Below are 17,429 nucleotides of genomic sequence, written 5' to 3' on the forward strand. Positions count from 1 at the left end.
ATAATATAATCAAACCAAAAACACTGAAATTTGAAATATAGCGCCAAGTTCGCACATCACTGAGCAAAGTCGCAAAATCGTTTTCAGTATCTGATGACAAATTTCCCCACGAATCATTATCACTCAATTCTGCAAGTGGTTCTGATTTACTATCGCTGTTCTCTAGCCGGTCTAAACCCGCTTTTGACCTAAAGGGACACTTTTTGGACGCCGTGGACTTTTCTAAGTTTCCAGGCAGAAAGAACATTCAAAATGCAGACGGGACAGGACAAAGCACTAGGGACAAAATGTATGTGAAATGGGTTGAAACAGCAATGTTTTACTATGTAAAAGCGTTTTGAAAAAAAAATGACTTTTTTTTAAATTTTCAAATTTCCCGCCGGCGGCGCCCGTACCTCCCCACGTCACAGGGACCGGAGCACAGGAGCCGGATGCCGGCATCTGCCGGAGACGCTGCAGGGAACACATCGCTGGAGCGAAGTACAAGGTAAGTGCTGCAGGGACTCCCTATACAGCGCTGCATGGTAAGCCCGAGTGTAGCTCGGGGTTACCGCTTTTGGTATAGAAGTTTTACCCCGAGCTACACTCGGGAATACTGTTAGGGAGGTTAAGGTAAAAAAAAGGTTCCCGTAGTAGTATCGCTATCCACCCCATAAACACTTTCCCGAGTCCTAAATCCACACACACACACACACACAAAAATCAGTTGCTTCTGGTAGCTGAATGCAAGCACATACTCTCACAAGCCTGCACTGCCCATAATCCTAAAGCTTGCCACATACCCTATCATGTCATGAGTACAATCAGACAGTCCTAAAAGATAATAGACTCTGTGGAAAGTTTGTCAAACCCCAGCTTGTTACCTGCAGTTTGCGTGCCATAGCCACCACCTCATGGTCTGGAGGGTTGTACTTGTAACAGTTAGAAAACATAAGCCGCACATCAGAGGCAAAGTCCTGGGCATCTCGATAATCCTTATTCTCCAGCTTGATCTGTAGACAACAGAACAAGCTAGCCATTTAAAGATGTTCAGTAAGTCTTGCCAACGTATGTATATACTGCACCAAGTCTGGCAGAGATACTAGTCACAATCTTCAGTGTTACATCAAGCGTTACAGGTCTATCAATTTAATAAGGATCTTCAGGAATAATAAAAATTTGTTGTTTGGACACTTGGTACTATAAATATACAACACTACGAACCAAATAATCTCTCCTAAAATAAACCCATCATGTGCTGGACAAATCAAACTGAGCATATGACACCACAGATAAGCAAAGGTAACCTATATTGACAATTGCATTTAAAATGATCAGCAGTTCCAGAGAGAGACAGACAGTTGCTATAGTTTTGAGTAACTATAGACATCCTGTTGCCTAAAATGTGCTGAAATTAAAGTAATTAAAGAAATTACAGAATAATAGGGAGAATCAGAAGATAGGAACAGGAGAAGCCAGACTCCACTTTTAACCACTTGCCGTCCGGCCGCTGTATATAAGCGGCCGGATGGTGGCAGTCCAGGGGCGGGTCGCTGTTCATAAACGGCACCCGCCATTATGGACTGTGCGCGCTCCCTGGGAGCGCACAGCACCGCGTTTCGCTGCCCGTTGTGTCCTCCGGACACAGTGGAACACCGATCGTCGTATGGGACCTCAGTGCGAGGTCCCGATCATGTGATCACTGATTGGCCAATCAGTGATCACATGCAGAGTAATAAGCAAGATGTCACAACAGCCTTGTACCATGCGACAAGCTGTGACCAATCACAGCTCACACAGTAGTTCTCAATGGCTGCAAGAATGCAGCCAGAGAGAAGAAATTATTGCTTTTACAGCCTTTATGGGTGTAAAAGCAATCAGTGTAAGAAAAAAAAAAAATCTTCATCACCCCCAAGTACTACAGTATCACCATGGTGACACTGTACTGCTAGAGTGACAGTAGGTAGAAAAAAAAAACAAATATTATAAAAAAATTATAATAATAATAATATAATTATAATTTTAGGTTATAAACTAATTTGGGTTTTTTTTTTTTTTACTAAAAAGATAACCGAATAAATTTTGGCCAAGATTTATGATGAAATATTATTTATTTGCAAAATTTTATAAGAAAAACACTTTTTTTCAAAATTTTTGGACTTTTTCATTTATATAGCAAAAAAATAAAAATCCCAGTGGTGAATACCACCAAAATAAAGCTTTATCGGTCTCAAAAAAAAGGTAAAAAAATTCATATGGGTACAGTGTTGCATGACCGCGCAATTGTCATTCAAAGTGTGATAGCGCTGAAAGCTGAAAATTGACCTGGACAGGAAGGGGGTAAAAGTGTCCGGACTTGAAGTGGTTAAAAGAAAAGTAGAGAGCTGTAAAAACATCAGATGTGTTTATTTGCAATTTTAACATTATGTTTTTATAGAAGTTAACTTCTGAATAACTACGGCGGGAGAACATCACAGATGACTTATGTGATGAAATCTGTCATTGGTGGGAACAAAGTAGTTTTAATCCCTGTTGATCCAACCAATACCGCTGATATTTTCTAGGGATGCACCAAAATTTCAGTGGCCGAAACGCTGCAGCCGACATGATAAAAAAAAAAAAAAAGCACCGATACAGGTGCCGAAAAACCCCCGCTGTTCAGTAGTTCTCAGCCTTACCTGAGAAACCATCAATCCTGGCGCTGGGCATAGAGATGAATGAAGGAAAGATGCCCGCCACTCATTTTTATGCCCTTGGAGGACCGGAGCGATGTCACTTCCCATATCGGCCTTTTTTTTTTTTTTTTTTTTAAAGCACTAGATCGATGCTTTTTTTGGTCCAATGCTTTACATTGTAGAGGATAAATGTGGGGTCTTAGTGACCCCATATCTCTCCATAAAGAGGACCTGTCACTACAGAGCACCAAGTGTAATTTTTGTCTGTATATGTAAGGGATTATAACTACTTTAATAACAAAAATGTATTTATATATATATAAAATTTTAAACCAAAGAAAAAAAAAAGGTATAATTTTTAATTTTATTAAAATTGGAGCATTACCGCATTTGGAGGCACTGTTTACATCACATGCTCAATTTTATTTGCCCACTGTGGTGACTGGTTTACTTTGACAACCACTGCTCAGCACTGATGATTCCAGAGCCAGGTGCTGACCTGACAGAGCCCTCAACTGATATTTAGGAGCCAAGAACAGTGGACCACTGAACAGTCCTTTTATAGGTACAATGACTTAAAGCCTTTCCAAGAGATCTTCTTTAAAGGGCTTCTGAACAAAAGCACTAAGCTGATAATAAGGAATTTATGAGCATACGTGCTATTACATTTCAGTGCTGAGGAGTACAACACATTGTTTTATACAGTCATTTGTGACTGAAGAAAAACTGGCTGCATTGCCCCTCAATGGAATTACTTGAGAGGAAGTCAGTTACTGTATGTAGCATACTACTGATCCCTGTATTAATGTTATCTCTGATATCCTCATTTCTAATAACACTGAAAATGTATGTGTATGTATGTATGTAGGTATTAACATATCAGATTATGTGCCAAATTCAAGACATAAGCACGGTCTATCAATGTGGCATAATAAAGTATGAAATGTAACACAGATTCTTCTCACACCTTAATGGTGCTCAGGTCCATTGGATGCTTGATAATTTCGCAGTAGTCATGCAGTCCAAGAGCTTCTACATCTACAGGTTTATAAAAAGGCCAAGCATACGAGGTGTGTTTCTTAGCAAACATTTCACGGACAATGCCGGTACAGTAGAGCAACTGTTCAGAGATCTTGGTGTTGCTGTTTGCCTGGACAGGTGGGGCAATGATTGGGGTGTGCAGAACAGGAGGTGCAGGAAGTTGAGAGTCTGGAACCTCGGTTTTCTTTGCTGGCCGAGGCTGGCGACCACTCTCCCGTTTTGGTAAAGGTCTAGCGGGCTTTGAATCACTGGGTAGGGGAGAGGATTCATGGAGGGGGTCATGGGCTGTGGGGGTCGTGGTATCTGCTTTCCTCTTCACCCCTTTCTGTGGTCAAGAAAACAAATATTTAGAAAAAGGAGAAAAACACTAGGTCATATAAAATTAATGTACTTGTACATACACAGCAGAATAGCTATACAGCCAGCCTTCTTATCTAAAGCACATTATGCTTGCAGTCTAGCAAATTTAGTATTAAATTTAAGCAAGCCCACTTATAGCAAAAAAACATGGGCCCATGTCAGCTGAAAACATCTTTCTTAGCATAGCTATTAGTTTTCAAAGCACACATCAAAAAGGCCAACCTACTAAGCACTTCAAATCATTAAATGTATCTTAATACTTGGCCTAATTGAACTCACCGTTTTTCTCACCTTTACGGGCGGCTGGGTGGTAGTCGAGATGACAGGTGCATGGCTCTGAACAGGCTGAACAGCAGGGGGTGGTATTGTCGTGGGCACCACCATTTCCTGAGTGACAGCAGGCGAGTATGTAATTGGAGCTTGAGTAATAGCAGGGGTACGGGCAGGTGGGGTGCGGGTCTGTGGAGGGGTGGGTGCCTGGGTCACAGGAGTGGTTGGGGTCGCAGGTTTGGAAACAGCTGAAGAATTTTAAAAAAATAATAAAGAAGTTGAACTGCCAAAAGGTGAAACACTAGGTTTATGTTGAGCGACATAGTATTAAAAAATATATTCTAGATATAAAAAAAGCACCCTAATAAAATGTTAACTTACGTGTCACCGGCGGCTTTGCGACAGGCTTCTCAGGTTGGTTTATTGATGGAACCCGTGTCCTCATAGGGGTGATTGAGGCATCTAGAAGGCACACAAGACACTTAAACATCTGTGTGTCTTCAAAAAGCTTCATCTAACTGGTGTCACCATTATCAATCTATGAGCACCAGCCTTCCAACTCTATCAGTAAACAAAATGGCATTACCATTCCTCTAATCACACTACTTAGTCACTGAAAGGCCTGCCCTTGTGCCCCAGTCACCTGGTTCCCGCCTCCCTCGGCCACGTCCTTTGCTTTGAACAATCGGTAATTCTGTTTCTTCTTGAGGCATTTCTGAAATCTTCTGCAGGAAAAGCTTCTCCAAAGCCTCAGCCATCAGAACGATGTCATCCCCAGGCTAGGAACAATCATTGCATATGCAGTTAGGAATATATAAATAAAATAGCTTTCTACTCAGATGTCAGGTAGCCACAAAACTGTTACCATAATTAGTGAAGTGCTAATAAGTCAGTTGTCTATATAAAAAAAAAAAAAAAAACTAATGGCCATATTTGAGGTAACCCCAACATCAAAATTATATAAACCCAACAATAAAACTGCACTAACACTAGCTGCAATATAATTTGCAAAGTGTGTGTGTGTGTTGATTACTCATGGCTACTCCATTCTAAAGTCTCCCTAAGCCACGCTGTAAGCAGGTTTTCAGGATTCCATGTGACTCTAAATGCCGCAACCATTAGATGTGGTTAAGGAAGGGGAAGGGGCACATCTTTAAGCTGAGGAAGCCTCCAATACCTAAAGTGTTTAATGCTGCACAAAAGAGTGGGTAATATATGTGCCTGTACTGCGGGCCATAGTAATTATGTCTTGCAGTTATATTACTCTCACCCCCTAACCTCCCTACTGGGCCTTTAATGCAATAAGTGTTTTTAAAAGAAGTGGGGGTTCCTAAAAAAAAAAAAAATTGAGTGCTAGAACCTATTTTACTCATGTACGTGAGGATAAGTGTGCAGATGCATACAAATTCCTGCAAAATAAACATAAGCAATTTTTGGCCAAGAATACTGATATTCAACATTATGACCAAGAGCAAGTACCCTTAAAAAAAGCAACAGATTTATCTACTCACAATTTGTGGAAACTGCAGGTTCTTGCTCACAAGGAGGTGAAACAAAATGTTGACAGATGACAGAACATGACCAAACATTCTTGTTACCCAACACTTGCAACAATGCAGCTGGACTGTATTATCAAACAAAATCCCAGCTAATTAGAAGACTCAAAGACCTCAGCACTCACCTTATTATAAATGTAGCAGTTTGTAAACATTGTGTTGAAATCCTGGATACATTCCTGCGCATTAGTGTAATAATAGTTTTCCAGGCGCCTCTTGATGGTGCCCATGTCCATTGGACATTTGATAATTTTATAATAGTCCTAAAAAAAACAAAAACAAAAAATATGCCCAATTTAACATGCCACAAAAATATGTATTTTGAGGAAAGGAAACCCATACTGAAACAAATGCAGGTTTTCATTGTGGACCCCCTCCTGAATATGTCAAGCATCTGAAGTTTAAATATTTTCTGACACGGTGGCCAGCAACAAAATTGGAGCAATGGAACAAAAGTTAGCAATGCTGGCCCATTTATTTTTCTCAGCAAAGGTTTCTGATTTTTATAACAAACATGGGAAACTAAGTAGGTGATGTAAAGAGAAAAGGGGCGAGAGAAACAAGACAACTGCCACCCCTCAAAGGGTGGCCTATAATCACTTCCTGAGGAAGAGAGAGCTTCACAAAGACTTCACTCCAAAGAAAGGAATAATCTCCTCTTAGAAACTTTCATCAAAACAAACATTCCAAATGGAAGGCTTCCCCTCTCCTCCTGTCTAGGTGACAACAAACCTGGTAAAACTATGTAAAACCTAATACTCTTCTGTGTTCGTGTCAACGATCACTATAACCGCTTTAAGTTCGCCCTATAGCAGAAATACTGAGAGAGGGTGGACTGCCTGCGCAAAATCACATATAATTATTATTATACAGTATTTATAAAGCGCCAACAGTTCGCTCAGCGCTGTACATTACAAAGGGGGACAGAACATGCCACAGTACAGTAACAATACAAAACACGAGGGGTTCGAGGGCCCTGCTCTTTCGAACTTACAATCTAGGATATATATATTATATATACAGTGGGGCAAAAAAGTATTTAGTCAGCCACCAATTGTGCAAGTTCTCCCACTTAAGAAGATGAGAGAGGCCTGTAATTGGCATCATAGGTAGACCTCAACTATGAAAGACAAAATGAGAAAAAAAATCCAGACAATCACATTGGCTGATTTGGAAAGAATTTATTTGCAAATTATGGTGGAAAATAAGTATTTGGTCAATATCAAAAGTTCATCTCAATACTTTGTTATATATCCTTTGTTGGCAATGACAGAGGTCAAACGTTTCCTGTAAGTCTTCACAAGGTTGGCACACACTGTTGCTGGTATGTTGGCCCATTCCTCCATGCAGATCTCCTCTAGAGCAGTGATGTTTTGGGGCTGTCACTGGGCAACACGGACTTTCAACTCCCTCCAAAGGTTTTCTATGGGGTTGAGATCTGGAGACTGGCTAGGCCACTCCAGGACCTTGAAATGCTTCTTACAAAGCCACTCCTTCGTTGCCCAGGTGGTATGTTTGGGATCATTGTCATGTTGGAAGACCCAGCCACGTTTCATCTTCAAAGTCCTTGCTGATGGAAGGAGGTTTGCACTCAAAATCTCACGATACATGGCCCCATTCATTCTGTCCTGTACATGGATCAGTTGTCCTGGTCCCTTTGCGGAGAAACAGCCCCAAAGCATGATGTTGCCACCCCCATGCTTCACAGTAGGTATGGTGTTCTTTGGATGCAACTCAGCATTCTCTCTCCTCCAAACACGATGAGTTGTGTTTCTACCAAACAGTTCTATATTGGTTTCATCTGACCATATGACATTCTCCCAATCCTCTTCTGGATCATCCAAATGCTCTCTAGCAAACTTCAGACGGGCCCGGACATGTACTGGCTTAAGAAGGGGGACACGTCTGGCAGTGCAGGATCTGAGTCCCTGGCGGCATAGTGTGTTACTGATGATAGCCTTTGTTACGTTGGTCCCAGCTCTCTGCAGGTCATTCACTAGGTTCCCCCCGTGTGGTCCTGGGATTTTTGCTCACCGTTCTTGTGATCATTTTGACCCCACGGGGTGAGATCTTGCGTGGAGCCCAGATCGAGGGAGATTATCAGTGGCCTTGTATGTCTTCCATTTTCTAATTATTGCTCCCACAGTTGATTTGTTCACACCAAGCTGCTTGCCTATTGCAGATTCAGTCTTTCCAGCCTGGTGCAGGTCTACAATTTTGTTTCTGGTGTCCTTCGACAGCTCTTTGGTCTTCACCATAGTGGAGTTTGGAGTGTGACTGTTTGAGGTTGTGGACAGGTGTCTTTTATACTGATAACAAGTTCAAACAGGTGCCATTGATACAGGTAATGAGTGCAGGACGGAGGAACCTCTTAAAGAAGAAGGTACAGGTCTGTGAGAGCCAGAAATCTTGCTTGTTTGTAGGTGACCAAATACTTATTTTCCACCATAATTTGCAAATAAATTCTTTCCAAATCAGCCAATGTAATTGTCTGGATTTGTTTTCTCATTTTGTCTCTCATAGTTGAGGTCTACCTATGATGCCAATTACAGGCCTCTCTCATCTTTTTAAGTGGGAGAACTTGCACAATTGGTGGCTGACTAAATGCTTTTATGCCCCAAACACACACGTGATTTTGCATTTCCGGGTAGGGGGTGCGCACAAGCGCCCTACCTGTGACACCACTGGAGGCCTCAGCTGTCGCCACAGTCCTGCTATAAGTTGCTGATCGCCGCAATTACAAAAAAATAAATAAATAAATGATTCCAGCATATATACCGCCATTTGAAAACGCTATAGCTTTCTCGGAAACCAATTAATTTACAAGTATTGGGATTTTATTTTTTTTTTAATTTTTTTTAGCAAAGACCTGTAGCAGAATACATTTTGGCCTAAATTTATGATGAAATTTGATTTTAATTTTTTTTACTGGACATACCGTATTTTTCGCTCCATAAGACGCAACTGACCATAAGACGCACCTAGGTTTTAGAGGCAGAAAACAGGAAAAAAAAAATTCTGAACTAATGGACTGCAGACATAGTAGAGGAGATGACCAGTGACTGCGGACAGTACAGGGATGACCAGTGATTGCGGACAGTACAGGGATGACCAGAGACTGTGGACAGTACAGGGATGACCAGTGACTGCGGACAGTACAGGGATGACCAGAGACTGTGGACAGTACAGGGATGACCAGTGACTGCGGACAGTACAGGGATGACCAGTGACTGCGGACAGTACAGGGATGACCAGTGACTGCGGACAGTACAGGAGATGACCAGTGACTGCGGACAGTACAGGGATGACCAGTGACTGCTGACAGTACAGGGATGACCAGTGACTGCGGACAGTACAGGAGATGACTGCTGACCTTTGGGGAGGGAGGGGGAGCGGGTACCTGAATTTGACAGGTACCCGCTCTTACTTCTGCAGAGTTTTTCTTTGACCTTACCTGTTCCTCTATCCAGCCGCGCGCTGTCTACCCGGCTTCTGTAGTGTGGGCGCTTGGCGGACAGCCCGATGCCCAGTGCGCATGCGCGAGAAGCGCTGCTCTTTGTGATTGGTCCGGCGGCTTCTGGGATCTGTCGTGTGTCCCAGGTACCGCCTTACCATTCACAAACAGCACCGCTTCTTGTGCATGCGCACTTGGGACCTGGCTGTCACGCACACTACAGAAGCCGGGAAGACAGCGCGGCGCTGGATAGAGGAACAGGTAAGGTCCCACTGCAGAGCTGAGCGGCAGGCCCGGTATTCTGACACGGCGGCGGTGAAAATACCGGACCGGCCGCTCTATATTCGCTCCATAAGACGCACTGACATTTGCCCCCCTTTTTTGGGGGGAAAAAAGTGCGTCTTATGGAGCGAAAAATACGGTATTTAAATAGCAAAAAGTCAAAAATGTTGTTCTCTCAAAATTGTCGGTCTTTTCTTGTTTATAGTACCAAAAATTTTAAAAAAACGAAGAGGTGATCAAATGACATCGGAAGAAAGCTCTATTTGTGGGGAAAAAAAGACATTTCATTTGGGTGTAAAGTTGAATGACCGCGCAATTGTCAGCCAAAGTAACGTAGCACCGAAATGCAAAAAATGACCTGGTCAGGAAGGGAGGTAAATCCTCTGGAAGGCAAGTGGATAACAGAGGGTGACTATGCCCGGTGGAGACCAAGGAGACAATAATGTAAATGACAGATGTTTCAACCCTTTGCTGCTCTAACTAATCAAGGTAAAGTGATCTACATCATACTGTAAGAACCTAAAGTACTGAGGAATGAGGTGGTAGAAGGGGCTTTACAGAACCAAGTTTTTACCAAAGGCACAGAGACAGGTCAAGTATGGCAAAAGGTAAAAATACAAATGGGTGGAAGGGTTCTTCCAAGAAAACCTGTGAATTTGATCCGAATTGACACTTAACGGTCAAACAAAAAAGGTACAGAGAACATTGCCTGGCAGGACTTCATATACAAATTCCTTTCAACCAGGGTTCCATGAAAGGTTGCTACAGCTTACCTAGATCAGAATTTGTACAACCTGTTCGAGTGATCTATTGCTTTATCAAAACCAATGATCTACCACTGAACCCTTTAGCAATATTTAACAGGAGATTCTTCCCTCTGATGTAAATGGTATTCTTCCTACCAATAACAAACAGGGCACAACGCCACTGTTTACCAATGTGACAGGACAGTACAATGTTTACTTATTGGTTTTTAAATACACTTGAAAGCCAACAGGGAAAGGTTTATGCAGGGGTTCCCTAAAATCTGAAAGCGATTTCAATAGTGAGAAGGTTGAGAAAAGCTGCTTTGCTTGCTTTGAGGCATCTGTAAAATGTTTCCCAACACAATTGGAAACATTTATCGAGCAATCTAGCAAAATGTTTGAGTACTCATTCAGCAAGTCTCTGTGCGATGTGTGCTGCACTGTAAACCTATCACAAACTGATCTAGTGGAGTGCACCTTTACTGGGAACAGGGGAACCTTGCTCTTGAGGTTGTGAGACTGAATCATGAGCTGCAGAAGCCAACAAGAGTATGGAACTAATAGTAGTCTGTGTCCTCCGGGGACTATCAGGAATGACAGTTTTACTTGTCAAAAAAGAAAGGAGACTAAACCAGCATGTACTAAATTTAGACAAAAAAAGGGAATACACCTTAGAATGTTTATGAACAGTGGGGTGATAGAACAAAGGTGAAAGGAAAAACGGTTCTTAATCAAGAGGCGGTGGACTTCAAAACAACCTTGTCCTTTACAGATTCAAATCACCACCTCAGAAATTGGGCTCACAAAAGTGTAGCAACAGGATACTTGGAATAGACAAAAAGAAAAACCTTGATAGATTCAAAGGGTGGTCTTTGATGAATGGACAGAACTAGTCTAGAAGTCGACAGAGACACTAGGAGATGTGCAGGAAAAACAATGTGAGTGACATTGTGGAGAAAGGCCTGTGCTAAGGAGTGAGAGGCTCACAGTCTCTAAAAAAAGAACCGCTAAAGCCAAGATCTGACTGTGGATTGTACACAAGGCCAAACGCTGATCCAGAACAGTCTGGAGAAAAGACAGAATCTTCCCACAGAGAACTTCCTGGGATGGGATTTTTTTGGCCTTCACCAAAAGAAATACACTTTTCAAATGCAATAGTGGACTCTCGTAAGTCGATTTACTAGCTTTAAAAGTGCCTATGTAGGGATAACTGAATCGGACTGACCCTTGTCAGGACTAGGACTTCAACAGCCAAACTGTTAAAGCCAGTAAATGAGCAGTGTGGTAAACTGGCCCCTACGAAAGAAGATAAAAGTGATCTGAGAGGGCCCATGCAGTCCGCCTAACTATGTCCAAGTACCATGTCCTACTCGGCCAATTCAGCAAGATGCCCTCCATTATTCATCCTACAAAATGAGCAAGGAGGGAGGGTGAGTGGGAGCTTCATAGGTGGAAAGGCAAAGATCAGGTTGAACTGATCCCATTAAATTTCCAGTGCATCCACTGCAAAAACTGGAGGATACCTGGATTGCGAGACAAATCTGTTGATTTGATGTTGAGACAAGAGATCCACGTCGATGTCCATTACCTTCAACATAGGTCTTAAACCCTATCTGGGTCAAAAGGCTATTCTCTGGAGTCTCAACACAGACAACTTAGGTTCGCCTGCCAATTTTCCACACCTGGCATGTGTATGGCAGGCAGAGCTGAAACATGAAGTTCTGCCCGTGCCAGAATCCGATCAGTTCCTCTTTCAGCTTCGAGACATCTGGGATGCTTCCCTGATGATGGAGGTAGACCAAAGACAAGGCATTGTATGACTGAATCCCAGTTGCATGACTTTTGCAGGTGACAGGACAAACACTGAAATGACAACCAATTGGTCCCGAATTCCAGAACACTGATCAGGAGTCAAGATATCCTCTGTGGACTAAGTCCCTTGTACTCAGAGGGTACCTAGGACCCCTGCCCAGCCCTATTGACTGGCATCTGTCATCTGCATTTTCTAAATCAGTGGGATGAAGGAATTCCCTTATTCCAGTACCAAACTTGTGATCCACCATTCCAGGGTAAGGCTAGGTATGCTGGTCAGTTGTACGGGACAATCCTCTTGTCCTACATTGCCAGTAGAATGTTGAGTTGCAAGGGCACGAAGTGAAATTGTCCATATGGAAGTATCTTAAAAGGAGGAGAGGCCCAAGACATGTCGAAAGGTCAGAAGCTCTGGGACTTCAAAGTCAAAACTTGAGAGCGGAGAGACAGGAGTTTGTAAGGCCAAGTCTAAGGCCATGCCCAGATATTCCAAACAATAGGACAGTTCCAGGGCCAATGTCCAGAGGGTTAGGAACCACCCAAATCTCAGAAGGGTCTGGGCAGTCCTTTGGTCACTGACTGAGCCCAAGCCGACTGTTTCCTCAGGTGGTCATTCAGATATCCCACTATGGGGATGCTCAGAGAGTCAAGCAGAATAGGCAGCACAGGAGCTAGCACCTTGATGAAGACCCAAGGTGATGTGGACAGGCCAAAAGAGAGCTGGTAATGCATGCCCACAGCAATACCCAGACAGCGTTGAGCACCAAGAAGATGGGGACATCCAAGTTGGCATCCTTAATGCCCAGAGGCCTAAAGATCTCCCTGAGGAAAGCCATTACCAGGTAGATTAAAATTTCAGTATGGGGTGGATGCCCTCTTGGTTTTGAGGCTGAAATTCTAGTCAGACAAAAATGGATACCACACTTCAAACCAAAGCGTCCGAAATGTGCTGGGACTGTATGGCAGCAAAGGTCAATATACCAGGCTAGGTAGACTCTGCATAAGCAACTGCAGCTTCAGGGGAGTCAGTCTCCCATTAGAGGTGGTGGTGTGCAAGCACGCACCACATTGTGGGTCAGCCATCAATGCTGCAATAAACTTGGAGGTATTACCTAAGGATTCTCAGGCAGGTGATATTGATTTTTGCTGTCAGTGTAAGGTCCATTAGAGAGGGCACTGCATGACCCCCTGGCACGGTTAGCAGATTGCAAGCTGGCCAGGTCCCCAAAACTGTTGCTTCGGCACTTATGATCCTTCATATACATACACCATGTGATATGGCCCACAAGAGAACGCACAAGTCATTACCCAAGCAGGAAGGTTTAATGTGGTCTGTGACCAGGTCACTAGCAAACCAGCAGGAATCCCAAGAAAGTCCTGAGGAATTGCAGCAAGGATGCTGCTGTAGGGACCGGTATGAAGCGTGGAGCCATGTTGCACATACCCCTGAAAATGGCATGCATATCTACGGTACAATTATCCATAGGGAGGCTGTGGAGGCTCGACAGGGCACCTGGTCCATGAGGGGGAAAAAAAAAAAAGCACCAAATATGAAAATGGTACTGTGACCTGCTAGGACTAAACAAGTTGCTGCCAGCATTATAGTGTCCCTACACTGTGTGCACAATTATTAGGCAAGTTTTATTTTTGAGGAATAATTTCATAATTGAACAACTACAGTGCTCTCGGTCAATCCAAAATGTTAATAAACCTCAAACCTGAATATTTAAGAAAGTAAAAGTGAGGTTTTGGCTTTCTCAGGAGAGTTTCTATGTGTGCACAATTATTGGGCAACTATTAGTGTGCAGAATTAATATGGAAGTAAATGAAAAACAAAAATGTTCCAATCTCACTTTTTTATTCCGTCCACCTTGCTGGTGTCTGAGTCGAAGTGGAGCTCTGTGCCCGTTAATGATCCAGCCACAGACCCATCCATCTGGTCCGTCAAGAGTCACTCTCATCTCATCAGTCCATAAAACCTTTGAGAACTCTTTCTTCAGATATTTCTTGGCCCAGTCTTGATGTTTCAACTTCTCTTGTGGTGGTCGGGTTTCAGCCTTCCTTATCTTGGCCATGTCTCTGAGCACTGAACACCTTGTACTTCTGGGCACTCCAGGTAGGTTGCAGTTCTGTAATATGAAAGCACTGAAGGATAATGGGTTCCTGGTAGCTTCACGTTTGATTCTTGAATCTGGCAGTTAATTTGCTTCTTTTTTTTCTCAACACGTTTCTTGCGACCTTGTTGACTGTTTGCAAAAAAAAGTTTGATGGTTCTGTAATTATGCCCCAATATCTTAGTAATACCCAGAGTGCTATATCCCTCTGAAAGACTTTTTACTATTTTAGCCTTTTCAGAATCAGTTAAATCTCTTTTTTGGCCCATTTTGCCTGAGGAAAAGAAGCTACCTAATAATTATGCACACCATGATATAGGGTGTTGATCTCCTTGAGCCACACCCTCCGTGATTAAACAAATACACAACACCTGATATGCTTAAATCCAATAAGCATTCACATTTCTACAGCTTGGAGTTGGGCAAAGTGCATAAAAATTATGATTTGGTCAAAATACTCACTTGCCTAATAATTGTGAACAGTGTTTAGTGTTTGCCTAATAATTGTGAATTTAGTGTAGAGGGACACTAAATAGCCCACTAGAGCTCCCATAAAAAGGAAACAGCCCTTTCTCGCTGCATTGGTAGTCCTGTGCCATCCTGCAGTCTTCCCAAACACATGACATCCTCTATTGTACCCACCTCTAAAGGGTTTGAAGCCCTACATGGTGACATCAGGCAGGATCCAGGGCACATGCTCCATCCACAGTCTTCGCTTTCCCAGTGGGTCTCAGAATTCTTCAAGACATGGTTCCCCCAAAACCATGAACCATGGCCCTGGACGCATAAGGTACTCTAAATTGCATGTTACACCAAGAGAGAAAAACTGCCTAACAGAGGCCAGTGCATAGGGCGGGTGTCGGCAACCCGCGGCTCCGGAGCCGCATGCGGCTCTTTTTCACCTTTCCTGCGGCTCCGGAGCACACTGCCCACCAGGTGACAGGCAATAGGGTCGGCAAGCCGCGGCTCTTTTAATGCAGATCTTCTGTGTGCCGGGCGCCCGCTGGCAAACATTGGCTGTCAGGATGTAGGCGGGGCAGCCCGGATGTAGGCGGGGCAGCGTGACGAACTCCTCTCCTCTCACAGTCCGCCCTGAAGACCAGAACGGCGCGGGAACCCAGCGAGAGGAACGCGCGGAGCAAAGGTAAGTGAATTCACACAATATGGGGAATGAATTACTATGGGGGATGAATTACTATAGGGGGGATGAATTACTATAGGGGGGATGAATTACTACGGGGGATGAATTACTATATGGGGGATGAATTACTATAGGGGGGATGAATTACTATAGGGGGGATGAATTACTATGGGGGATGAATTACTATGGGGGATGAATTACTATATGGGGGATGAATTACTATATGGGGGATGAATTACTATATGGGGGATGTATTTTCAGTTTTAAAAATGTTTCTCTCAAAATAAATTTCAATCGTGGTTTTGGCGAGATTTGGCTCAGTCGAAAAAAAAGGTTGCCCACCACTGACCTAAGGCTATGATTGTGATTATGACGATACACTGTGGCCCTGATTAACCCTTTGCTTACTGGGCCCTTAAACCCCCTTCATGACCAGAGCGTTTTTTGCAATATATGCAGTGTCGGATTTGTTTTAAATGTTGCAATGGTTTTGCGGCTCCCAGTCTTTATTTCCCTCTCGGAAACGGGTCCAAGTGGCTCTTTATGTCTTAAAGGTTGCAGACCCCTGGCATAGGGGCACATTAATAGGCTGCATCTTCCCAAGGTGGGCCTGGTTATTGCCCCCAAGGTTGTACAGAGGAGTAACTGACCCAGAAAGCTGAAAATCAGCATTACTGGCTCTGCAACTACTGAAGAAAACTTGTTAGAAGAAAAAAAAAATTGTGTTAATAGAAGTAAACTATGAGTTGCTTTTTTTCAAGCAAACAGAAGACATTCATTCTGTTAGAACACTAGCAAAAAATGAAACCTGGAAATGGGACAGGTTATACTGCGCTGTTCTTTCATCTTTTTTCTTTTTTTTGCCAGTGTCCAATCTCTAAAGGCAACAGCACAAAGCAATGTTCCAAGAATTCTCTATGTCATATACAATTATAAATTACTTCTTTTAGCAGTAAATGGTTTCTCAACCTCCTCTAGGAGCAAACAACCCTAAACATTAATTTCTTGATCTTCTCTAGGGGGCAATAAAACCTAAGTGTTCAGCTCTGTTCACTTCCTAATTCACAGTTGTCAGATTCCAGCTAGTAATCAATCAATCTGGTTGAGGGGCATGCAGAAGGAATTAGGCTCTTTTTACAGAGGCATCATGGATCTCATGGACCCTTATTTTATATAGCCTGTGATAGCAATGAAGGAGAAAAAAGGCAATTAAATTCTTCATGTTCATGCACATAAGAATACAAACGCTGACTTCACAGCACATATTAGGCATCAGTGTGCACTCGGGAGTGAGAAGAACAATTCTAAGGCCATTATTTATGGTAAACTCCAGACCAATGAGCTAATCATTAACTTTATGACCTTCAGAAGATTTTACCCCCTTCGTGACCAGACCATTTTTGATATTTGGCACTGCACAATTTTAACTGGTAACTGTGCAGTCAACACTGTACCCAAATTTAATTTTTTATAATTTTTTTTTAACAAACAGAGCCTTCTTTTGGTGGTTTATCACACTGGGGTTATCGATATATAAACAAAAAAGTCCCAAAAATTTGCAAAACAAAACCCAAATATTTTCTACTTTTTATTATAAAATATAACAAATAAAATCTAATTTCTTCATAAATTTAGGCCAAACTGTATTCCACTACATGTCTTTGGTAAAACAAAATCCCAATAAGTGTATATTAATTGGTTTGTGTAAAAGTTATAGAGTCTACAAACTTTTCTCGTCTTTTCTCAGTAAATATATATCTAAAGGTGCTATTGACATGAAATTTTCACATGTTGGTAACAACCCATGCAATCCATACATACAAAGAAACCAAAACAAATAAGTTCAGAAATTAAGTTAAGTGTAACAAAATGGAATGACATAGGAAAAAGTATCGAACACATGAAAAAAAAAAAAAAGGGAGGTGCAATAAGGCATGGAAAGCCAAGACACCAGCTGAAATTTGTCAGTAATTAGAAAGCAATCCTGCCCCTTGTCAAT

At 42.5% G+C, this 17,429-nt stretch overlaps 1 protein-coding gene across 3 annotated transcripts in view; it reads right to left on the bottom strand.

Moving 5' to 3' along the window:
• Positions 1-17,429, bottom strand: part of BRD4 (bromodomain containing 4) — a 108,434-nt gene that overhangs the window by 43,322 nt on the left and 47,683 nt on the right. For 2 of the 3 annotated variants that reach the window (XM_089661274.1, XM_089661276.1), the window contains exons 3-8: positions 6,007-6,144; positions 4,969-5,104; positions 4,707-4,787; positions 4,335-4,573; positions 3,622-4,020; positions 864-992 (exon numbers count right to left, since the gene is read on the bottom strand). In XM_089661274.1, the coding sequence (XP_089517400.1) occupies positions 864-992; positions 3,622-4,020; positions 4,335-4,573; positions 4,707-4,787; positions 4,969-5,104; positions 6,007-6,144 (1,122 nt within the window). The remainder of the gene's footprint in view (positions 1-863; positions 993-3,621; positions 4,021-4,334; positions 4,574-4,706; positions 4,788-4,968; positions 5,105-6,006; positions 6,145-17,429) is intronic. The other variant, XM_089661275.1, reaches the window with a different exon arrangement.

This window comes from Staurois parvus, unplaced genomic scaffold (assembly GCF_062004578.1).
Source record: "Staurois parvus isolate SC_StPar_1 unplaced genomic scaffold, SC_StPar_1.0 ptg001328l, whole genome shotgun sequence".
In the NCBI taxonomy this organism is placed as follows: domain Eukaryota; kingdom Metazoa; phylum Chordata; class Amphibia; order Anura; family Ranidae; genus Staurois; species Staurois parvus.